The sequence below is a fragment of the Saccopteryx bilineata genome, chromosome 2 (assembly GCF_036850765.1).
Source record: "Saccopteryx bilineata isolate mSacBil1 chromosome 2, mSacBil1_pri_phased_curated, whole genome shotgun sequence".
Lineage (NCBI taxonomy): Eukaryota > Metazoa > Chordata > Mammalia > Chiroptera > Emballonuridae > Saccopteryx > Saccopteryx bilineata.
This window is the reverse complement of record NC_089491.1, coordinates 379,555,995-379,581,449: the sequence shown is the minus strand read 5'-3', so window position 1 is coordinate 379,581,449 and position 25,455 is coordinate 379,555,995. Positions and strand designations below refer to the sequence as shown.

At 46.5% G+C, this 25,455-nt stretch overlaps 1 protein-coding gene and 1 long non-coding RNA gene across 2 annotated transcripts in view; both read right to left on the bottom strand.

The window, feature by feature from the left end:
- Window positions 1-876: 876 nt before the first annotated feature.
- On the bottom strand, window positions 877-9,945 carry LOC136327123 (nucleoside diphosphate kinase A). The gene is made up of 5 exons (XM_066263981.1): window positions 9,815-9,945; window positions 7,881-8,010; window positions 2,922-3,023; window positions 2,137-2,249; window positions 877-1,177 (listed from the first exon to the last, which is right to left on the bottom strand). Exons 2-5 carry the CDS (start codon window positions 8,004-8,006, stop codon window positions 1,060-1,062), a joined length of 459 nt encoding a protein of 152 aa, XP_066120078.1. The 5' UTR covers window positions 8,007-8,010; window positions 9,815-9,945; the 3' UTR covers window positions 877-1,059.
- A 1,163-nt stretch (window positions 9,946-11,108) lies between these two features.
- The window catches only part of LOC136327125 (uncharacterized), a 42,337-nt gene continuing 27,990 nt past the window's right edge, over window positions 11,109-25,455 (bottom strand). Inside the window, exons 3-4 of the long non-coding RNA XR_010729570.1 lie at window positions 11,903-12,052; window positions 11,109-11,366 (exon numbers count right to left, since the gene is read on the bottom strand). This is a non-coding gene — a long non-coding RNA (uncharacterized lncRNA). The remainder of the gene's footprint in view (window positions 11,367-11,902; window positions 12,053-25,455) is intronic.

Below are 25,455 nucleotides of genomic sequence, written 5' to 3'. Positions count from 1 at the left end.
TTCTGAGACCATGCCAGGGACACAGGCCCACTATCCACATGGCTTTTCTGTTTTGGTGTAGTTACTTCTCCCACTTCTCATTCACTGAGTCCCCCAGAGCTTCTCAAGAGCAGGAAGGATCCTTCTTATTTCCAATGACCCTACTGCACCCAGCGCAGTCTCAGCAACTGTGGGGGTTCACAAGTTGTGCCTCTGCGGGCTCAAGAGAAATTTCTGCCTCTCCCTGAACTACCTAGAACTGAATTAAGGGCCTTGCCCATAATAAGTGATCATCAGAGATAACCTCATTTGGCCTATTTACGTGGCAGGGCACACTACTAATTCCTGAACATGTGCTCTCCCTACGGTGACCTTCTGAAGTCCCAGGTGCCTTACCTTACTGCTAGCTCAGAATGTCATATATATACTCACTTTCCCTTCTGTCTTTGAACCTCCTATGCATATGGGATGTCTTGTCAGGCATGTGGGGTTTCCACACCCAAGTAACTATAGTATTTGGTTATTTTCTCTTATTAAACTGTCTCATATCTATTAGATTAGAGCAGCCAAAGAAACTTGAAGGTAGAGAGTTGTTTCCTCCCCCACAGATCCTGTTGACTGGCTCAGTGACAAGTGGATGGTGGAACCTGAAACCTGTGTAATTGTGTTAACCAGTGTCATCCCAATAATTCAATAAAAAGGAGAAAGAATAGATGGTATGAGGGGGTGGACAGGCAAAGACGATGTGTGTGTGTGTTTGTGGGTGTTATCTCTCAGGCCAATATAAATAATTTATGTAGTATTTATACTCTGCTAGCCCGTTAGCCAGAGTACATGAAAAGACAAAGTAATACAAAGCAATACAGCAACACAGAGTAATCAACTGATGGATCCTAGTTGGGTTGAAACATTTTAATCTGATGGTAGCACATAACACTGTACAGGGCACACTCATAGCTCCAAAAGTGTCCCTCCAGATTGTAAAGAAGTTCTCAGAAATAACTAGATCAGCTATAGTCTGGTCCCTGCCGTGGGAGGGAGAGGAAAGGGAACGGAAGAAGCACTGTCGCCTGCTTCGTGTCACTCGTAGATCCAGTTCTGAGCGCAGCTCTTGTAATCTACCAGTTCCTCAGGCTGAAACCACAGGCCAATCTCCTTCTCTGCACTCTCCACGGAATCACTGCCATGGATAATGTTCCTGAGTGGGGAAAGAGACGGCCACATTACCAAGACCACAAGGGTTAAATGGCCCAGAAGCCCCCCTCACTCCCATTGCCAGGAGGCTGTCAGACCACCGCAGTAGAAAAAGCCAAACTCCATGTCATAAGTTCACATTATTAAAGGGAAAAAACCCTATGAATGTCATTAATGTGGGATGAAGAATGCCCTCCCCACATCTCGCCTTCTTAGCAATATTGATGCAAGCAGTGACAGCCTTCGGGGAAGGAATTTGGCCGCAAAGTGTGCTGTGTCAGCTTCTACCCTCTTAACCAGGGGTCCCCAAACTTTTTACACAGTGGGCCAGTTCACTGTCCCTCAGACCGTTGGAGGGCCGAGCTATAAAAAAAACTATGAACAAATCCCTATGCACACTGCACATATCTTATTTTAAAGTAAAAAAACAAAATGGGAACAAATACAATATTTAAAATAAAGAACAAGTAAATTTAAATCAACAAACTGACCAATATTTCAATGGGAACTATGCTCCTCTCACTGACCACCAATGAAAGAGGTACCCTTCCAGAAGTGCAGTGGGGGCCGGATAAATGGCCTCAGGGGGTCGCATGTGGCCCGCGGGCTGTAGTTTGGGGACCCCTGCTCTTAACAGAGGCACAACCACACTGATGTTGATGACCAAAGACAGAGAGCCTGTAAGGCAAACACCAACCTAAGACAGAGAAAAACAATGAACGGATTTGAAATTGATCTGCGTAAGGTATCGTGCCCATCCCTCAAGGGGGAGGGATAGAGGGGGAGAGAGAGAAAGAGAGAAACATCGATCTTTTCCTTATGTGCCCTGACCAGGGATTGACCCGGCAACCTCTGCATATTGGGGTGATGCTCTAACCCACTGAGCTATCCGGTCAGGGCATGGAACCCAAATTCTTATGGCAACTCAAATTTTGGAAAAGGATAAAAAGCACCAACTCCCACCTGCCAACTTGGATACAAAAGTCCCCTCGGATGGTCCCAGGTTTGGAGTCCGCTGGGTTGGTCTCCCCAAGCATTACGCGACCTGTCTTCACCACATTCAGCCCCTCCCAGACCTGCGAGGACAAAGGGAGACACGGCCAAGGAAGAAAACCACTCTCAGCGGAAATCTGAAAACTATTAGTTCAAAAACAAAAGAAAGAAAAGTAAAAAAGCCCCCTTAAGATCTTAAGATGACATTCATGGCACGGGGAGAATATATATATGTTTTTATAAAGGATATACACATATATAAAGAATATATATATATAAGGAATACATATATATAAATATATATATATATATAAATAAAGAGAGAGAAAGGTTTCTTCACTAGCTGCCCGTCCTCCCTGTAAAGATGTGTAGGCAAGGAAAGCTATGAAAATGGGTGCCCGCTTTGTCTCGTTCATGACTCTACTGCCAGTGTCTAGAAAAGAGCCTGGCAGAATGACGGCGACCCATACATATTTGGAGACGAATAACTACGAAGTCCTGCCCTCCAGAGGCTTATAATCAGGCAGACCCCTCCTGACCTCCTCCAGCCCCGAGTCTTCCCTTTGACAAGCAAACAGATCTTATCTTTTTAGTGGACCCAAGAGCTGACTCATGTGTTACCTGTCCGATCCTCCCAGCACCAGCTTCCTCCACATCAGTGAGGACCGGACTGGCATCAGAAGCAGGCATCGCAACATTCACCGTTCACTCTCACCTGAGTCATTCACATCAACACCTGAGATGGGCACACTCACCATGGCAACCACTGGCCCTGAGTGCATGTATTTCACCAGGCCAGTGAAGAATGGACGGTCCTTCAGGTCGATGTAGTGTTCCCTGAGAAGGTCTTCAGAAGCCTGTTCCACAAGACAGGGAATGAACATTGGCCTCCAAAGTTAAGAACCAGGGCTGATTCCCGTCACCCATTCTGCCGTTTAAAACGTGAGCTCTCGGCCCTGGCCAGATAGCTCGGCTGGTTAGAGCATTGTCCCGAGGCACAGAGATTGCCGGCTTGACCCCCAGTCAGGGCACATACAGGAACAGATTGATGGATGTTCCTGTCTCTCCCTCTCTCTCTCTCTCTCTCCCTTCCTCTTTCGCTAAAATCAGTAACTTTTCTTAAAAATTTAAATAAATAAATAAAATATGAGCTCTCAGCTGACTCTGTTATAACCCAGTTCATTCTTTTTCTTCTTTTTCTTTTCATTTATTTTTATATATTTATTATTTTAATTATTTTTGTGGTAAAATAAGCATTTTTCCCCCCTATTTTTCCAAGGTGAGAAGCAGGGAGGCAGAGAGACAGACTCCCGCAGGCACCCGACTGGGATCCACCCGGCATGCCCACCAGGGGGCAATGCTCTGCCCATCTGGGGTGTTGTTCCATTGCAACCTGAGCCATTCTAACACCTGAGGCGGAGGCCAGAGGGCCATCCTCAGCGCCCAGGCCAACTTTGCTCCAATGGAGCCCTGGGAGGGGAAGAGAGAGACAGAGAAAGGAGAGGGGGAGGGTTGGAGAAGCAGATGAACGCTTCTCCTGTGTGCCCTGGCCGGGAATCGAACCCGGGACTTCCACACACTGGGCCGCCGCTCTACTGCTAAGCCAACCAGCCAGGGCAAATAACCCGGTTCATTCTCAACACAGCCAAAGGGGAGCAATGACCAGGCCTAACAGTGCTTCTTCAATTTTCTACCAATTTTCCCCCTATTGGCTTTGACTGATCAGAATAAAACAACAGAATATTAGATTTATATCCAACCATCACATTGTAGACAGGAAATCTAAAAATGCAATGAACTTCCACGCCCAGAGCAAGTCTCAACTAAAATGTTGGAAGGTGAGGGAAGTGGTCTTGCCCTTTGATGTGACTTAAACTGAACCAGCCATTTCTCAGGATTACTTCAGTGACTCAGAGGATAAAGGTCCGGGGTGGTGATCATGCCACTCTCATGGGTATGTGCAAACCATCCGAAAGTTCATAACATCTAGCAATCACTTTGCTGAAGAATGAGTCAGCATCTCTCACATTACAAGGCTGATATGTGGGAACAGAGCAGTTTAGCTAAAGCTCAAACCATCTGCTTAGCAATTGCAACTCGACTGTATTCTCTCTCTGCCACTGCATATATACTAGTTGAGGGTCTAACAAGTCCCCTATGTTCTCAGTTCCATAGTACTGCACCGTACAAGGTACCCTGCACACTTCAGTGACGCACACCAATGTGGAGATTTGCTGCCAAGAATCACGTCCAGAACACCCTCACGTTCAGCACCTACCGATGGCACCGATGGCTACTTGCCAACATTAAATAATTACACAGCCATGTGTTCAGTCCGTGTTAGCAAGTCACCAGCACCAGCCCCTTCATTCCAAATCAAAACTTGTCATCTCCTCACACAGTAACTTGATCTTCCCTTACCAAAACACTCTTTTCCTTCTATTAATTGGTTCTCATTATGTTTAGTCTGCAAAATAGTCACAGATTTTTTTTGGGGGGGGGGGGAGGAAGCTCAAATTTTCCCTCACCCCCCTCTTCCACATCAGATTCTAATCACCCTTTAGACCAGGGGTAGTCAACCTTTTTATACCTACTGCCCACTTTTTAAAAAAAATTTATTTATTCATTTTAGGAGAGAAAGAGAAGAGAGGAGGAACAGGAAGCATCAACTCCTATATGTGCCTTGACCAGGCAAGCCCAGGGTTTTGAACCAGCGACCTCAGCGTTCCAGGTGGAGGCTTTATCCACTGCGCCACCGCAGGTCAGGCCTACTGCCCACTTTTGTATCTCTCTCTCTTTTTTTTCTCTTCCAGAGACAGAGGGATAGATAGGGACAGACAGGAACAGAGAGAGATGAGAGCATCAATCATCAGCTTTTCGTTGCAACACCTTAGTTGTTCATTGATTGCTTTGTCATATGTGCCTTGACCACAGGCCTTCAGCAGACCAAGTAACCCCTTGCTTGAGCCAGCAACCTTGGGTCCAAGCTGGTGAGCTTTTTACTCAAGCCAGATGAACCTGCGCTCAAGCTGGCGAGCTCAGGGTCTCGAACCTGGTTCCTCAGCATCCCAGTCTGATGCTCTATCCACTGCGCCACCACCTGGTCAGGCTGTATCTCTCTTAGTAGTAAAATTTTCTAACCGCCCACCGGTTCCACAGTAATGGTGATTTACAAAGTAGGGAAGTAACTTTACTTTATAAAATTTATAAAGCAAAGTTAAAGCATATAATAATAATTACTTACCAAGTACTTTGTGTCAGATTTTCGATAAGTTTGGCAGAATAAATCTTTATAAAACAATTTACTATAGTTAAATCTATCCTTTTATTTATACTTTGGTTGCTCTGCTACCACCCACCATGAAAGATAGAATGCCCACTAGTGAGCGGGAGGGACCAGGTTGACCGGCACTGCAAAAGCGGGCGATTTTGGCCTTGGCTGGTTGGCTCAGTGGTAGAGCATCAGCCTGGCGTGTAGAAATCCTGGGTTCGATTCCCGGCCAGGGCACACAGGAGAAGCACCCATCTGCTTCTCCTCCACCCCTCCCTCTCTCCTTCCTCTCTGTCTCTTTCTTCCCCTCCCACAGCCAAGGCTCCATTGGAGCAAAGATGGCCCGGGCGCTGGGGATGGCTCCATGGCCTCTGCCTCAGGTGCTAGACTGGCTCTGGTCGCAACAGAGCGACGCCCAGAATGGGCAGAGCATAGCCCCTTGGTGGGCGAGCCGGGTGGATCCCTGTCGGGCGCATGTGGGAGTCTGTCTGACTGCCTCCCCGTTTCCAGCTTCAGAAAAATACAAAAAAACCCAAAAAACAAACAAACAAAAAAAGTGGGTGGTTTTTATAAAAAGGTTCGCCATCACAGGCTTAGACTCATGGCAGCTCCTCCTCCTCCCACTCTTCATCCAGCCCACATCCCTGTTAGGAAACAAGGGAAAGGAGGAAAACATATGCGCCCAGGGGTCAGAGAACCTGAGTTAAAACCCTAGCTTTCAAGCACATGACCTAACCTCCAAGTCTCAGGTTGCTGCTTACTAAAAACTACCGGAATAGGAATAAGTAAGTACCTCTCAGGGCTGTCAAGAGAGATAAGGAAACACATGAGCCGAGCACACAGTAAATGTCTGATCGATAACACTTTGATTTTACTTTACCTTCAAACCTAGAAATATGCAAACTCTATGGTAAGAGTTGCTTGTCCAACACCTGGCTCTAATCGGTCCACCATGTTCTCCACTCAGCATTAACATCAGTTGACTCCTTTAATATTAAAGCCGTTTTTCTAAACATCAGATAGGAACTCAATTATAAATCGAACTAAACTTAAGATGCACTACGAGACTGCCAGGTTGACTCTTTCTTTTTTTCTTTTACATGGACAGAGAGAGAGTCAGAGAGAGGGATAGATAGAGACAGATGGACAGGAACGGAGGGAGATGAGAAGCATCAATCATCAGTTTTTCGTTGCGACACCTTAGTTGTTCATTGATTGCTTTCTCATACGTGCCTTGACTGTGGGCCCTCAGCAGACCGAGTAACCCCTTGCTCGAGCCAGCGACCTTGGGCTCAAGCTGGTGAGCTTTTTGCTCAAACCAGATGAGCCGGCACCCAAGCTGGCAACCTTGGGGTCTCGAACCTGGGTCTTCCACGTCCCAGTCCGACGCTCTATCCACTGCGCCACCGCCTGGTCAGGCTGTATTTTCTTTGAGAAAAAGAATTCTCCTTTCCCAGGTTTGTTTGAGAAGGGTTCTTTGCCAATCAATCCTGGGCATTTTTTGAACTATTGCTGTGCAGGTGTCTTACAAGACTGTCTACAAGTGTCTGCTCCCTGCTGCTCCAGGTGGGCCTTCCCAAGGGCAAAATCGTACTTTTCCCCACACACCTGAATGGCACCTAATATATGCTAGACACTAAGTGGGCGGTGAATGATGATAGACAGATTTCCTTGGTGAAAACAACATCCCCAAAGGAGAGGAAAAAAATCTCTAAAATTATCTACTCAGGCCTGACCTGTGGTGGCACAGTGCATAAAGGGTCGACCTGGAAAGCTGAGGTCACCGGTTCAAAACCCCGGGCTTGCCCAGTCAAAGCACATACAGGAAGCAACTATTGAGCTCAAACATGCCCAGAGCTTCGTTCGAGTCAGAAATCACAGTCCTGCCTGACTAGGCAGTGGCGCAGTGGATAGAGCATCGGACTGGGATGTGGAGGACCCAGGTTCGAGACCCCAAGGTCGTTGGGTCGAGTAAGGGGTTACTCAGTCAGCTGTAGCCCACGGTCAAGGCACATATGAGAAAGCAATCAATGAACAACTAAGGTCTCGCAATGAAAAACTGGTGATAGATGCTTCTCATCTCTCTCTGTTCCTGTCTGTCCCTCACTCTGTCTCCATAAAAAAAAAAAAAAAAAAGAAATCAGAGTCCTGCAGTAAACATGGAACTCTGTATTGCTAAGGGAAAAGGGACGATATTTTCTTTTTATTTAAGGGAGGGACAGGGAGATAGAGAGATAGACACAGACAGGCAGACAGGAACATCGATGTGCTCCTGTATGTGCCCTGACAGGGACTGAACTGGCAGCCTCCGTGCTTTAGGACAATGCTCTAACCAACCGAGCTATTCAGCCAGGGCGGAAGGCTATTTTCTAAAGTCTGAAATAACTTGGTTTGTTTCAAGACTCAGACATGACACTAAATGGGAAGAATGAAATCGACCTACCTGCATGAATTTCATAGCAACGAGGTGGAATCCCTTCTGCTCAAAACGCTTGATGATCTCTCCCACAAGCTGGCGCTGGACGCCATCAGGCTTGATGGCGATGAAGGTGCGCTCACTGTTGGCCATGGTCCTGGAATGGACAATGGAACAGAGTAAATCTCCTGCCTACATCATTATCCTTCTCAAGCAGATTAACCCATAGATCCGGTTTAAATCTGTCACGGCAACTCCAAGTCTCGCTAGTAAAAACCCAATTCCTCCTCTGTCCTCTCATGTACAAATTATTATTTCAGAGTGGAGAAGAGTCCAAAAGCAAGAGCTATAATTTCTATCCCAGTTTATTTACTATGCTTATATTAAGCATCTGTAGGCCCTGGCCGGTTGGCTCAGCGGTAGAGCGTCGGCCTGGCGTGCGGGGGACCCGGGTTCGATTCCCGGCCAGGGCACATAGGAGAAGCGCCCATTTGCTTCTCCACCCCCACTCCCTCCTTCCTCTCTGTCTCTCTCTTCCCCTCCCGCAGCCAAGGCTCCATTGGAGCAAAGATGGCCCGGGTGCTGGGGATGGCTCCTTGGCCTCTGCCCCAGGCGCTAGAGTGGCTCTGGTCGCGGCAGAGCGACGTCCCGGAGAGGCAGAGGATCGCCCCCTGGTGGGCAGAGCGTCACCCCTTGTGGGTGTGCCGGGTGGATCCCGGTCGGGCGCATGCGGGAGTCTGTCTGTCTCTCCCCGTTTCCAGCTTCAGAAAAATACAAACAAACAAACAAACAAACAAAAAAAGCATCTGTGTACCCAGTAATGAGGCAGAACTAAGGTAGGGAATGTAAATATAAATATCTTTCTCAATTATACACATGAAATGAAACTACACTGATAATGTGAAAGTGACATCTGGTACAATGCACGTATGTCCTGCCAAGACATCAAGGTATTAGAACTGGAAGGAGTTTTATTTCATTACAATCCCCTTCATTTTACAAATGAGGAAAAAGACCGAGACCATCAGAATGAGGGCCCAAAACCAGATTTCTCAACCCTATGCAATTTATGCTACATCATAGGATGTAATGAGTACTCTTGACTAAGCAGTAAGCGTTGGATTGTGAGAGAACTAGAGCCATTAGTGATATCTGCAATGGGGCATCATGCTGGGAGGAAGCCTAGGAATAGGAAACATCTGTTCTAGATCTTACAGAGATTTTACAGAGAAGAAGACCTCTGCCTCCACAAATGAGAAAAGGAGGCCCCTCCCTCACCTTGAGAGACAATCCCTAATGTGCCTAGCACCACCACCTCCGGGCTCTATCTCCTGTACTTTAGTTAACCTCCTATTATAGCACCTTAACAAAATATTTGCCTTTTATGTTTGTCGGTCTTCCCCAGTGGTGTGTGGTCTGTCTCTGATACCTAGCCACATTCTTAGCATTAAATAAATGCATTAAATAAAAAAAAAAAAAATGTCTTAAATGGTAAGTAATCCCCCTGCTCCTCTAAGAAAAAGAGACAAAGTCCAACGACTGGCAGAGAACTCCCGATGAAAGCTCAACAACAGAAAATCTGGCTAAAGAACCAGAAACAGTTCCTATAAATATCCCTCCACGCCCTCCCGGGCACACACACCACACCTGTCATTCATTCTGCAATCACATACTGAGTGCCAACTCCATGCCCAGGACGGCACTCTACAGAGACAAGGCACAACCCCTGCATTCGCGGCCTGATGCTAAAGGCAGCCATGAGCCGCGTACAAAGGCCAGTCCACGTGGCGTGGGACGTGTGCTGACAGGTTTGCACCTGCCGACAGGCGCTCCCCAGCCCTTCCCTCCCATCGGATGCCGCTCGCCACGTCTCAGAGCGGAACTCATACAACCCTTTCCCCTCCCGGTTCCCCTGACTTCATTGCTCTCCCGTTCCTCTCAGGACCCTGAACCCTTCTCACCCCTCCAGCTGCTCGAGCTTCTTACTCCGCCTCCCGTCGCCGGCACCGGAAACGCGCCCCGCCCCGCACTCGCGGAACCCTCTTGCTTAGCTCTCCTACCGGAGAGCCCATTTGGCAGAACACCACTCGACCACGCTTCCTCTTGCGAGTGGGGTGTTATTCTAGGGAGCAACTTTCCGCTCTTTGACTTCCGGCGCTGCTTTTTTTTTTTTTTTTTTTTTAATGCTCTTCCGACAGGTTCCGCCATTTTTTATTTATTTATTTTTAAGCTTCTATCACTCACTTCCTCCCTTTGGGAGCAAATTGGCTTCCCGGGAGGTGGCGCTAATACTTTGCATGAAGTCTGAACGCGCGCCTGCCTCAAGAAGTAGACACGTCTTCCTGCTTTACATTCCCTCGTACTTTCTGATCTTTCAAACAATAAATTATTTGATGAATACCTACTATGTGCCAGGCACTGTTCTAGGGCCTGGGGCTATAGCAGTAAACAATCTTGGTACTTCTGGTAGGGTAGGGAACGGGAAGGCAAACAATAAACAAATGTTCCTGGCATTATGTAAGTGCTGATAAAAGGGGGATTGCAGGAGGAGTAAACTTGCAGTATTTTGAACAGGGAATGACATCACCTGATACACATTTTTTTTTTCTTTAAGGATTTTATTTATTTATTTTTAGAGAGACGAGGTGGGTGGGGAGAGAAAAGTGAGGCAGGAGCAGGAAGCATCAACTCATAGTTGTTGCTCATTGTGTGTGCCTTGACCCAGCAAGCCTGGAGTTTCCAACCAGCGACCTCAGCAGTCCAGGGCGAGGCTTTACCCACTGTGCCACAACAGGTCAGGCCACCTGATACATTTTTTTTTTTTTTTTAATTCTGACTGCTGTAGGAGGAATGGATAGGAGATAAAGTGCAAAGTGGAATTGGGAGACTTTTCAACAAATGGTGCTAAGCAATTGGCTATCTGTAAGAGGAAAATAGTATCTCTACCTAAACCTCCCATCATAAAAAGTCACTCAACAAAGATGATAGATTTAGATGTCAAATGCCCAATAGATATAACAAAAGAAGCTATCTCTGGCCTGACCTGTGGTGGCGCAGTGGATAAAGCGTCAACCTGGAAACGCTGAGGTTGCCGGTTCAAAACCCTGGGCTTGCCTGGTTAAGGCACATATGGGAGTTGATGCTTCCTGCTCCTCCCTCCTCTCTCTCTCTCTCTCTCCTCTCTATAGTGAATAAATAAAATCTTTTTTAAAAAAAGAAAGAAAAAAGAAGTTATCTCTGGCCTGACCAGGCGGTGGCACAGTGGATAGAGCGTCGGACTGGGATGCCGAGGCCCCAGGCTCAAGACCCCGAGGTTGCCAGCTTGAGCGTGGGCTCATCTGGCTTGAGCAAAAAAAGCTCACGAGCTTGGACCCAAGGTCACTGGCTCAAGCAAGGGGTTACTCAGTCTGCTGTAGCCTTCCAGTGAAGGCACATATGAAAAAGCAATCAATGAACAACTAAGGTGTTGCAAGGAAAAACTGATGATTGATACTTCTCATCTCTTTCCTTTCTCTGTAAAAAAAAAAAAATGTTATCTCTGTTAATAGTTTATTATGGGTCCCCGGACCCCCAGATGGGGTTTGTCGGGTGAATGCTGGTCTGGGAACTGATGGGACTCTCACTTTAAAAAAATAAAATAAAGGCCCTGGCCGGTTGGCTCAGCGGTAGAGCGTCGGCCTGGCATGCGGGGGACCCGGGTTCGATTCCCGGCCAGGGCACATAGGAGAAGCGCCCATTTGCTTCTCCACCCTTACCCCCTCCTTCCTCTCTGTCTCTCTCTTCCCCTCCCGCAGCCAAGGCTCCATTGGAGCAAAGATGGCCCGGGCGCTGGGGATGGCTCCTTGGCCTCTGCCCCAGGCGCTAGAGTGGCTCTGGTCTCGGCAGAGCGTCGCCCCGGAGGGGCAGAGCATCGCCCCCTGGTGGGCAGAGCGTGGCCCCTGGTGGGCGTGCCAGGTGTGGATCCTGGTCAGGTGCTTGCGGGAGTCTGTCTGACTGTCTCTCCCCGTTTCTAGCTGCAGAAAAATACAAAAAAATAAATAAAGCCTTACCTGTAGTGGCGCAGTGGATAAAGCATCAACCTGGAACACTGAGGTCGCCAGTTCAAAACCCCGGGCTTGTCTGGTCAAGGCACGTATGGGAGTTGATGCTTCCTGCTCCTCCCCTCTTTCTCTCTCTCTCTCTCACTCTGTCTCTCCTCTCTAAAATGAATAAAGAGAAATTTAAAAAAATAAATAAATAAAAATAAAATAATAATAATAATAAAAAGAAAAGAATAGCTTATTATGGGCAAGGTTCCAAATTCAAATGCTAAGTAGTTAAAGGGAGGGGCAGAAGTTTCTCTTTAGCCTGCAGCTAAAGTTGCCTTTGGCTCAAAGTAATCTGCATATTATTGAGTCATATCTCAGGCCTGAATTTCCACTTATTCATGCACTCATTTGTTGATTTTTTTATGTGCCTTGACTAGAATCAAACCTGCAACCTTGGAGTTATCAGGAGGATGCTCTAACCAGTGATTTTCAACTTTTGTTTCTCACGTATTCATAAACTAATTACTAAAGAAAAAGGGGCCCTGACCTCTTCTTCTTTAGTAACTAATTTATTTGTGCCATGAGATGAAAATGGTTGTATTTAGTCAGGGGCACTGACCTTAGTAATTAGTGTGTGTTTGTGCCATGAAAAAAAAACCAACTGAGCTATGCATAGATTTTTATTTTATTTTTTTACAGAGACAGAGAGTCAGAGAGAGGGATAGATAGGGACAGACAGACAGGAATGGAGAGAGATGAGAAGCATCAATCATCAGTTTTTCATTGCGACACCTTGGTTGTTCATTGATTGCTTTCTCATATGTGCCTTGACCATGGGCCTTCAGCAGACCAAGTAACCCCTTGCTGGAGCCAGCGACCTTGGGTCCAAGCTCGTGAGCTTTTTTTGCTCAAGCCAGATGAGCCCACGCTCAAGCTGGCAACCTCGGGGTCTTGAACCTGGTCCTCCGCATCCCAGTTTGACGCTCTATCCACTGCACCACCGCCTGGTCAGGCTATGCATAGATCTTGATGGATAGGATATGGGACATGAGAGAAGAAAAAAATAGATGAAAATAGATGCTGATTCCCAGGATTCTTTCTTTCTTTTTTGGGGGGGGCACGGGGAGGTGGTGCATTAAATATCAATTCAATAAAGTTATTTACAAAGCTTTTTCGTGGTAGGGATCCACTGTAAAACCTCTATATACAAATGAATCACGTAGGGATATGTTAAAATGCAGATTTTCTTTTTTTCTTTTCTCTCTTTTTACCGAGAGAGAACAGACAGAAAAGGGGAGAGATGAGAAGCATCAGCTCATAGTTGTGGCAATTTAGTTGTTCATCGATTGCTTCTCATACATACCTTGAACAGGGGGCTCCAGCCAAACCAGTGATCCTTTGCTCAAGCCAGTGACCCTGAGCTCAAGCCAGTGACCTTTGGGCCCAAGCCAGCAACCAAGGGATCATGTTGATGATGTGATAAGGTGCCAAGGAATTGCAAAAATTGTTAACATTAGTATTTTTTTTTTCTGAAGCTGGAAACGGGGAGAGACAGTCAGACTCCCGCATGCGCCCGACCGGGATCCACCCGGCACGCCCACCAGGGGTGGGGCTCTTCCCACCAGGGAGCAATGCTCTGCCGTGACCAGAGCCACTCTAGCGCCTGGGGCAGAGGCCAAGGAGCCATCCCCAGCGACCGAGCCATCTTTGCTCCAATGGAGCCTTGGCTGCGGGAGGGGAAGAGAGAGACAGAGAGGAAGGGTGGGGGTGGAGAAGCAAATGGGCACTTCTCCTATGTGCCCTGGCCGGGAATCGAACCCGGGTCCCCCGCACGCCAGGCCGACGCTCTACCGCTGAGCCAACCGTCCAGGGCCAACATTAGTATTTTAAAAGGAAGAGTCAGGTCCCCTTACCCCTCCTTTCTGAGGAAGAAAAAACAAAAAAAAGCTTACAGGGGTAAAAATCAGCTAGTCATAGTTTAGTTCCTATAGTTCTCTTGAAGGACTGACGCCACTTGCTAAACAGAGCAAAGAAGATAGAACCTAGCTGAAAACCCTTTCCTCTTTTCTCTCTCTCTTTTTTTTTAATATATAATTTAATCTTTTTTTTAAGGTTTTATTGATTTGGAGAGAGAGGAAGAGAGAAAGAAAGAAGGAGTAGAAGCAGGAAGCATCAACTCATAGTAGTTGCATCCTGTATGTGCCTTGACCAGGCAAGTCCAGGGTTTCGAACTGGCAACCTCAGCATTCCAGGTTGATGCTTTATTCACTGCACCACCACAGATCAGGCTCTTCTCTTTTCTTTTCTTTCTTTTTTCTTTTTTGTATTTTTCTGAAGTTGGAAACGGGGAAACAGTCAGTCAGACTCCTGCATGCGCCTGACGGGGATCCACTCGTCATGTCCACCAGGGGGCGATGCTCTGCCCATCTGGCGTGTCGCTCTGCTGCAACCAGAGCCATTCTAGCGCCTGAGGCAGAGGCCATGGAGCCATCCTCAGGCCAACTTTGCTCCAATGGAGCCTTGGCTGTGGGAGGGGAAGAGAGAGATAGAGAGGAAGGAGAGGGGGAGGGGTGGAGAAGCAGATGGGTGCTTCTTCTGTGTGCCCTGGTCGGGAATCGAACCCGGGACGCCTGTGTGCCAGGCTGATGCTCTACCACTGAGCCAACCGGCCAGGGCTCTTCTCTTTTCTTAAAAGCCTTCAGGAAACAGCCTGACCTGTGGTGGCTCAGTGGATAAAGTGTGGACCTGGAATGCTGAGGTTGCCAGTTCGAAACCTGGACTTACCTGGTCAAGGCACATATGGGAGTTGGTGCTTCTTGCTCCTCCCTGCTCCCCACTCTGTCTCTTTCTCTCTCTTTCCTTCCCCTCTCTAAAATGAATAAATAAAATCTTTTTTAAAAAAAACTTTAGGAAACAATGTTTACGTACCTTAATTAAAAATTCCTACACTAATCCTGACTCATGGTCCCATCCTGGAGTCATGGGAGTGACGTATACCTCTAAACAAAGGAATCATGAGTCCCCCGCCCCCCGCTTGCATGAAAAAGCTGTTGTAAGGCCAGTAGCCATGACCATCATCACAGCTGCCTGGCCCATGCAGGTTCACATTGATTCGGACAGACAGTAATGAAACAACGGAGCCAAGAACTGGTGGGCCATCATCTTTATCCTAGCTTGCACCCAGCAGGTAAGAAATGCACACAGTGGGAAAACACTTCCCTTTCCATTCAGGGCTCCCAAAGCCACTGACTTATCCGAGTTTCCTAGAATCAAAGTTTTCTACCTCACCAGCCTTATTCACTTCTGTTCCCCATCTCCTTCTGTAAGGTATTTTTCCCCACTGAGGAAGAAGAAAGGTATAAGCAAAGTGGGATAAGCAAAACCTTTATTGAGTACAGCGCATCCCGTCTGACGAGGTTCCCTGGTCTCGGGGACAGAGGCCAGGGAAGTCGCATGGGGAGATATTTAAAGAGTCTCTAGGGTGGTCAAGCTAATATGACCTGGTGAAATCTCACTGGCTGGCAGACCATCACTCTTTTCCAAAGGACCTCTGTGAAGTTTCTTTTGGCACGCATGAGTGTGGGCAGTTCTAGCCAAAGTTCCCGGGTCTGGGTTCCTCACGTGACCTTCCCCCATTGCTGACCACCTCACACTTCTCTCTGCACAAACTGGCTTCTCCTTCAGCACTCCACCATCTTGGCTGCTTCTCCTCTCCTCCACGTGGCCTTTCTCTGCTCTCCATTATAGTATAGGAATCAAAACCTTTAATCCAATATACAAAATAAGGAAGTCTCTGATACAAAGTCACTTATCTGAGGCATAAATGGGATTCCTCATAAGAGTGTACCACCCGCCCGACCAGGCTGTGGCGCAGTGGATAGAGCCTCAGACTGGGACGTAGAGGACCCAGGTTCGATACTCCGAGGTCGCCAGCTTGAGCGTGGGCTCACCGGGTTTCAGCAAAGCTCACCAGCTTGGACCCAAGGTTGCTGGCTCGAGCAAGGGGTTACTCGGTCTGCTGAAGGCCCACGGTAAGACACATATGAGAAATCAATCAATGAACACCTAAGGAACCACAACAAAGAATTGATGTTTCTCATCTCTCTCCCTTTCTGACTGTCTGTCCCTATCTGTCCCTGTCTCTGACTCTCTCTGCCACAAAAAATAAATAAATAAATAAATAAATAAATACATACATACATACAAAAAAAAAAAAAAAAGAGTGCACCACCCCCTATCATGCAACAGTCAAGAGTGTGGAGAAAAGCTTACTGTTGAGAAGATCTTAGTATTAAAAGTGTGGGAAAGGCTTAGTCTTAAAACTAAGCCTTAATCTATAACAACTCTGCCTGCTTACAGCCTGTACCCCCACACCCAATGCAAACTGTAAGCATGCAAACATGTACATCATATTTACAAACTTTTTTTTTCACATTTTTTTTTATTTTTATTTTTTTTAATTTTATTTATTCATTTTTAGAGAGGAGAGAGAGAGAGAGAGAGAGAAGGGGGGAGGAGCTGGAAGCATCAACTCCCATATGTGCCTTGACCAGGCAAGCCCAGGGTTTCGAACCGGCGACCTCAGCATTTCCAGGTCGACGCTTTATTCACTGCGCCACCACAGGTCAGGCATATTTACAAACTTATTTGACCCACACCTGCATTCTGTAACATTTTATATGCTTTCTGTAAAGACAGTATCCAGGGTCACCATCACAGCTGCCTGGCCCATGCAGGTTCTCATTGGATTCAGACAGTCGGTAATGAAACAACGGAGCCATGAACTGTTGAGCCATTATCTTTAATCCTAGCTTGCACCCGGTGGGCAAGTAAAAACACACACTGGGCTCCAAAACCCACTCATTCAGTGCTCACAAAGCTACCGACTTATCCAAGTTTCCTAGAATCAAAGGTTTCTAGCTTACTAACCTTATTCACCTCTGTTCCCCATCTCCTTCTCTCTGCACAAAGTCTGCACAAACTGGCTTCTCCTTTAGCACTTCACCATCTTGGCTGCCTCTCTCATCTTCTCCATGTGACCTTTCTCTGCTCTCTGCTCTAATGCTAATCTCAGGAACCAAGAGCACAAGCTCCTGGTTTGCCCCCATTTTATAGTGTAGAAATCAAAACCTTTAATCCGGCCCTGGCTGGTTGGCTCAGTGGTAGAGCACCGGCCTGGCGTGCAGGAGTCCCAGGTTCGATTCCCGGCCAGGGCACACAGGAGAAACGCCCATCTGCTTCTCCACCCCACCCCCTCTCCTTCCTCTCTGTCTCTCTCTTCCCCTCCCGCAGCCAAGGCTCCATTGGAGCAAAGTTTGCCCCGGCGCTGAGGATGGCTATGTGGCCTCTGCCTCAGGCGCTAGAATGGCTCTGATTGCGGCAGAGCATCGCCCCCTGGTGGGCATGCCGGGTGGATCCCGGTCGGGCGCATGCGAGAGTCTGTCTGACTGCCTCCCCGTTTCCAACTTGGGAAAAATACAAAAAAACCCCACAAAACCCTGTAATCCAATATACAAACAAGGAAGTCTCTGATACAAAGTCACTTATCTGAGGCATAATGGGATTCCTCATGAGAGTGCACCACCCCACATCAGAAAGGGTGGGAAAGGCTTAGTCCTAAAACCAAGACTTAAGCTATAAGAATCCTGCCTGCTTACAACCTGTCCTCCCACATCCAATACAAACTATAAGTGAGCAAACATATATATATTTAAAAACTTATTTGACCAACACTTTTTAATAATCATCATTTTGAAATTCTTTGTATGTGCAAAAACTTGTAAACTAAGCCAGTAGGGACTAGCTTTAGACTTCCTAATAAGCTAACCCCAACACTCTTAGCAAAAGTAACTTCATTTAGCTTCTCTCCTCATCCTACACTAAACATTTCCCACTATTGTGGTGACAGGGATAGGTTGTAAATCCTGGAATGTTTGGGAATGTCTTTGCCAGGTATGTGAAACATTCAACACTACCGTGTTATCTTATGGTCTTAGTGTGTAGGAATGTTTTTTCCTTTTGATAGATTCTATAGATAAACATTGTAACAAGACAGCAAAAACTCAATAAGCTTGTTAGTAAATGACTTTTGTTCCATGCTCCCCCTCCTTTTCCCCCAACCAGTATGTGATTATGTCTATAAAACCAGCTCAGAGCTATATTCTGGACTGCACAGTTTGGATTTGATAATGCCCCGTGCATGTCAACGGCTTAATAATAAAACTCCTTCTAAAATTTCTTCTATAATTTACCTTGGTTTCTCTATGTAACTCGCAAATTAAATTACAATACAACAATGATCCCATGCTCAAGCCAGTGACCCTAAACCTAAGCCAGATAAGCCTGCACTCAAGTTGGCAACCTCGGGTTCTCGAACCTGGGTCTTCAGCCTCCTGGATTGAGTCTCCATCCACTGCAGCACCACCAGTCAGGCTAAGATGTAGATTTTCAATCAGTAGGTCTGGGATGGAGCCTGACGGCTTAATGATTTCAATGTTTTTGATTAATAGACCCTAGAAGGTCAGGTCCTAGAACCAGGTTCTTTTAAATGGCTGATGTAAACCTTCTTAGGTGAGAGGAAGGTCTTGCCCAGACAGATGCTGGAGAGGAGGATGGTCAATAGAAAACAGGAGAGTCTCATCTCTTCCTGGAAGCCATCCTAATTACATGACTCCACCCTAACCTTACTTTCGCAACCTTACATACAGCCCTCCAGGCTTCCACAGGCAAATGTTTCTGCAAACTAAATCAGAAAACATAATGAATTTAAAGCTAAAAGCAATCTTTTTAAAAAATATTTATTTATTTATTCATTTTAGAGAGGGGGGAGGAAGGAGCAGGAAGCATCAACTTCCATATGTGCCTTGACCAGGCAAGCCCAGGGTTTTGAACTGGCGACCTTAGTGTTTCCAGGTTGACACTTTATCCTCTGCGCCACCACAGGTCAGGCAAGCAATCTTTTTTTTTTTTAATTAGAGACAGAGAGAGAGTCAGAGAGAGGGATAGATAGGGACAGACAGGAACGAAGAGAGATGAGAAGCATCAATTCTCAGTTTTCGTTGCAATACCTTAGTTGTTCATTGATTGCTTTCTCTTATGTGCCTTGACCATGGGCCTTCAGCAGACTGAGTAACTCCTTGCTGGAGCCAGCGACCTTGGGTCCAAGCTGGTGAGCTTTGCTCAACCCAGATGAGCCCGCACTCAAGCTGGCGACCGCGTTTTCTCGAACTTGGGTCCTCCACATCCCAGTTCAATGTTCTATCCACTGCGCCACTGCCTGGTCAGGCTAAAAGCAATCTTAATGGGCATATGGACAATTCCTAGGAAGGGGTTTCCACCTCTGCTTGAAAGCTACAAAAATGGGCATTCATTCCCTCAAACATAAGATCACTGGCCATCCACCCATCCCTTTCTAAAATAAACTACTAATCAAATGTATCCATCCACCAAAATAGTATTGAGTAATGTTTAGTGAACTTCCCTAAGATATCAACTATTTAAAAGAGAGGAAGAGTGGTCACTGAGCTCCCTGGATAGAGTTGGGGGAAGATTTTACAGAGGTAGGATCTCAATATACAAAAAGAAGATGGTAAACAGTGAAGTCTGTAGGTATCAGGAGATCAGAAAAAATAGCCAAGAGCAAAGGACAGAAGCAATCAGGAAAAAGTGGAAGATGTCTGAGAAACTAATTAGACACTCACTCCTGAAAGAGTGCTGTTGACTCATGGGGGATAAAACCACCAGATTAGTGACGAGCTTGGAATGCCAGTCTAAAAAGTTGAGACCCTGGGCTAATGGTTAATGGCAAATCATTGAAGTTTTGGGGATAGGATAATGGCATGAAAAAACATCTTAAAATTCTACAACTCAGAAAAACTGTTGAGACTGTTACCGGACCGCCACAAAAAACTGTTGAGGCGGTTACCGGACCTTCAGGGCCACCCCAACCCCCAGTGTCACACGGAATGGGATCTTTTGTGTGTGAAGCATCCTCCAGGTCCTTGACTCACTCAGGAAAGATTTCAAGGACGAATTGAAGTACGAATAAAGCAAGTTTTATTCAGGTGGAGAGAAGGAAAGAGGCCAGGGCACAGGTGCCGCTGTGAAAGAAGTGGAAAGTACACGTCCAGGTGGGCCAGGGCCAACTCCAGAGCGAGTTGTGCACGTGGTCAGTTAATACTTGGGATTTTAGTGTTTCCAAGGGCAGGGGTGTTGTCTCCAACAGTTTTCCGGTGCCAAATTCTGACTCCGCCTTCTGTTTGGGAGGGGGCCCTGTTGTGACTTCCAGACTTCAGCAAGGGTTTCCTGCCAGTAGCTCTTTTCTCCTTGACCAAGCCCAGAGGTGGGAGCTATCGTGAGAGGATGTAGGTTCCTATTTCCTCATTCCACCTGTGGGAATTTTCCCCAAACTTTTTTCCAGCCTGCCTCAAAGCCATCTAATTCACTCACTTTACAGAGACACAAACAAAAGACCAAAAAGAGATGACCCAATTTATTCAAGGTGACAATGGTTCGTGGAGAGAGATTTGTTTTAACCAGTGAAGAATCAAGTTATGCTTTGGAGAGTAGATTGCACAGGGAGAGGCTGGGAGCAGAGACCCCTTGGGAGGATCTTGACATCAGTAATCAAGGTATGAGGATAACAGCTCTTCTGGACTAAGTGGTCAAAGGAATGTTTGGTGAATTCCTAAGACGAACTGGCAAGAGTGTCGGCCCAGCATGTGGATGTCCCAGGTTCAGTTCCTGTTCAGGGCATGCAGAAGTAGTCATCTGCTTCTCCACCCTTCCCCTCTCACTTCTCTCTCTCTCTCTCTCTCTCTCTCTCTCTCTCTCTCCCCTCCCCCTCCTGCAGCCATGGCTCAATAGGAGCAAGTTGACCTCAGATGCTGAGGATGTCCCATGGCCTCTGCCTCAGGGGCTAAGAAGAGCTCAGTTGCTGAGCAACGGAGCAGGGCCCCAGATGGGCAGAGCATTGCCCCTTAGTGGGCTTGCCAGGTGGACCCTGGTTGGGGCATATGGGGGAGTCTATCTCTGCCTCCCCTCCTCTCACTGAATTAAAAAAAAAAAACGGTGTCTAGCACACAATAAATAATAAATGTCTGCTGCTATTTTTTTTATTGATATGGGTAACCAAATTTTATACCTAAGAAACTGACAGTAATGATGTTAACAGAAATAGAAAGACCAGAAAGTGCCAACTGGAAGAAGAGTTCGGTGTAACGCTGAGTCTGACGGAGGGTGAAGGGAGAGGATATGCATAGGAATCAACTGAAGATATTTACCTGGGGCTCAGAAGAGAGCTAGGCCTAGAGGGAGATGTGGGACTTATCTGCATAAGCATGATCTGGGGCTCTAAAAAGCATTTTGCAAAGAGCAGTAATTACCACTTATTTGTTACACAAAAATTAATAACAGCTGATGTTTATTAAAAGATTGGTTTGTGCCAGGCAAAAAGTACTTTACGTACAGTAGCCTATTTAATCTGCACAACCACTTTTGAGGTAAATACTACTGTAATCCACATTTTTTGGGGGGGAACTGAGGCTTATTCTGGATGAGTGTCTTGCCGAGGTTCAGACACCTGGAAGAGGCAGAACCTGAATTCAGAGCCTGTCCTTGCAATGCCAGAGCCTGCGCTCGAAACCCCGTGTGCGTGCTGGTGTGTGCAGTGCTTGCCTATGCACGAAGCTTTATCCCTAGGTCTCCTCTCCGTGAAGGGTCACAGTGGGGTACAAGGAAATTGTAATCTGAGACCAACAAGACCATTAAGCTCTAATACTGTGCAAAGAATAGAATTCATTAAGGCGACGACTGTCCTGTTATTATTGATTTAAGGAATCAGAGCAACTAATGCAGTATGCCTACATGTGAGGAACAAAGACATCCTGAGATGCAGGGCAAAGAAAGAATATTCATAACAGTGATGGTGAATGAGCCTCCAGGGAATTGTCATGGCCCATAATCAAGACTGCAGTATGGCCTGACCAGGTGGTGGCGCAGTGGATAGAGCGTCGGACTGGGATGCCGAGGAACCAGGTTCGAGACCCCAAGGTCGCCAGCTTGAGCGCGGGCTCATCTGGTTTGAGCAAAGCTCACCAGCTTGGACCCAAGGTTGCTGGCTCAAGCAAGGGGTTACTCAGTCTACTGTAGCCCCACAGTCAAGGCACATATGAGAAAGCAATCGGGCCTGACCTGTGGTGGCGCAGTGGATAAAGCGTCAACCTGGAAACGCTGAGGTTGCCGGTTCAGGGCCCTGGGCTTGCCTGGTCAAGGCACATATGGGAGTTGATGCTTCCTGCTCCTCCCCCCTTCTCTCTCTCACTCTCCCCTAGCTATAATGAATGAATAAATAAATAAATAAATAAATAAATAAATAAATAAATAAGAGAAAGCAATCAATGAACAACGAAGGCTGGGGCCCCAAACTACGGCCCACGGGCTGCATGCGGCCCCAAGGCCATTTATCCAGCCCCCGCCGCACTTCTGGAAGGGGCACCTCTTTCATTGGTGGTCAGATGCATCCTGTGCTCCTGGAGTACTGTATGTGGCGGCGTCACTCACGTACAGTACTACTTCTAGTGACATGGGACACACGCATCATGGTTCCGGCATATCACTTGTTACAGCTAGCAGTGACAAATATGGAACCAGACATTGACCATCTCATTAGCCAAAAGCAGGCCCATAGTTCCCATTGAAATACTGGTCAGTTTGTTGATTTAAATTTACTTGTTCTTTTTTTTTTCTTGTTCTTTATTTTAAATATTGTATTTGTTCCCATTTTGTTTTTTTACTTTAAAATAAGATATGTGCAGTGTGCATAGGGATTTGTTCATAGTTTTTTTTATAGTCTGGCCTTCCAACAGTCTGAGGGACAGTGAACTGGCCCCCTGTGTAAAAAGCTTGGGGACCCCTGCTCTAGACTATGGATGCCTATGGAAATCACCTCCTCAGACTTCCGAGTGAGGCTCTTATCCCTCGGAGGTGGGGGAGAGGTCTTTGGGAACCCAGCATTGTTTGCTGATTGGGGAAGAGGTCCTGAGATACTCCTCACATAATCTGGTGCAACAACCCCATGAGGTGGGCACTATTCTAATTCTTTATTTTTTTAAATTTATTTTTAGAGAGAGAGGATTGGGGTAGAAAGAGAGAAACAAACATCGATTTGCTGTTCCACTTATTTATACATTCATTGGTTGCCTCTTTTTTTGTGTGTGACAGAGACAGAGAATCAGAGAGAGAGACAGATAGGAAGGGAGAGAGATGAGAAGCATCAATTCTTCGTTGCAGCACCTTAGTTGTTCAATGATTGCTTTCTCATATGTGCCTTGACCAGGGGGCTCCAGCAGAATGAGTGACACTTTGCTTGAGCCAGCAACCTTGGGCTCAAGCTGGTGAACCTTGCACAAACCACATGAGCCCACGCACAAGCTGGCAACCTCGGGGTCTCGAACCTGGGTCCTCCACATCCCAGTCTGACGCTCTATCCACTGCTTCACCGCCTTGTCAAGCCATTGTTTTTTTTGTTTGTTTGTTTTTTGTTTTTTATTATTAATTTTGAGAGAGGACAGAGAGAGAGAAGGGGGAGGGAGGAGCAGGAAGCATCAACTTCCATATGTGCCTTGACCAGGCAAGCCCAGGGTTTTGAACTGGCGACCTCAGCATTTCCAGGTCAACACTTTATCCACTGCGCCACCATAGGTCAGGCTCAAGCCATTGTTTGATTCTTGTATGTGCCCTGACCAAGGATCAAACCTGCAATCTTGATGAATCAGGATAATGCTCTAACCCAGGGTTTTCCAGCCACCTGTCCCCAGACCCATGGTTGAAAAAAACTGCTCTAACCAATTGAACTATCAGGCCAGGGCTAATTCCTATTTTATAGGTGGGAAAAATAAGACACAGAAAAGCTAAATAATTTAGGCAAGGCCACAAAACTAGTAAGTAGCAGAGCCTGGCTGTGAATCCATCTGAGTCTTGCTCTAGAGCTTACATCCTTAACTACCACACTATGCACCATAGACTATGATGTCCTCAGAAATCATAGATTTTCCTGGCTCAGTGAGAACCGTAAAAGTCACAATCCTGTGCCTGACCAGGCAGTGGCACAGTGGATGGAGCATCGGCCTGGGACACAGAGGATGCAGATTTGAAACCCTGAGGTTGCCAGCTTGAGCGTGAAATCAAAGACATGACCCCATGGTGGTTGGCTTGAGCTCAAAGGTTTGTGGCTTGAGCCCAAGGTTGATGGCTTGAGCAAGGGGTCACTGGCTTGGCTGGAGCCCCGCCCCCCCAATCAGGGCACATATGAGAAGCAATCAATGAACAACTAAGGTGCCGCAATGAAGAATTGATGCTTGTCGTCTCTCTTCCTTCCCATCTGTCTGTCCCTCTCTCTGCCTCTGTCTCCCTTGCTCCAAAAAAAAAAGTCACAGCCTGACCAGGTCATAGCACAGTGGATAGAGTGTCGGACTGGGATGCAGAGGACCCAGGTTCGAGACCCCGAGGTCGCCAGCTTGAGCGTGGGCAAAAAGCCCACCAGCTTGAAACCAAGGTCGCTGGCTCGAGCAAGGGGTTACTTGGTCTGCTGAAGGCCTGCAATCAAGGCACATATGAGAGAGCAATCAATGAACAACTAAGGTGTTGCAACGTGCAATGAAAAAAACTAATGATTGATGCTTCTCATCCCTTCGTTCCTGTCTGTCTGTCCCTATCAATCCCTCTCTCTGACTCACTCTCTGTCTCTGTAAAAAAAAAAAAAAAAAAAAAAAAGTCACAAAGAATAAAAAAAACACCCAAATTATATTACTCATTTTTTTTCTTCCTATTCGACTATATTGCTGTCCTTTGACACCTCCGTGTTTTCTTGCCTATGAGCAATGACATTAATATCATTGAGCTTTTCTCCTTAAATTCCTCAGTCACATTTATTTTTATATTCTTTTACAAGCCTCCTCTTGTTTCTACTTTCTAAGCTTAGACATAATAAAGGTTTTAACAAAAACATGGACTCTGCCTGTAACAGTCCTCCACTGCTTTGACCCTGGGCTAGTCTTTTAGGCTAGAACTCTCAAGGGGGAAGGATTAAGTGAGGAAGAGGCTCAACATTGAGAACAGTGATTTAGCATTAATCTCCCTCTTGCTTTCCTGTGGTTTGACTCCAGGACCGCTACAGGCAGTCTTTGACACGGGCCTGGTATCTTCTGTCTTTACTGATGATGATGATGATACTAGACTGGTTCAGCAGGTTTCTCCTTTCTCCCTTCAGCCTCTCCAAATTAGGGCTGGATGTCACATAATCTGTAATTTATATAATACTATGATTGTCGTGCCTTTTCTATTAGTCAGGATGGGCTAGGTTGTGCTTCAGAAAAGAAGTCAATCCCCATGTCTCAGTGGCTTAATGTCTTTTTTTTTTTTTTAAAGAGACAGAGAGAGAGAGTCAGAGAGAGGGATAGACAGGGACAGACAGACAGGAACAGAGAGAGATGAGAAGCATCAATCATTAGTTTTTCGTTGCACATTGCGACACCTTAGTTGTTCATTGATTGCTTTCTCATATGTGCCTTGACCAT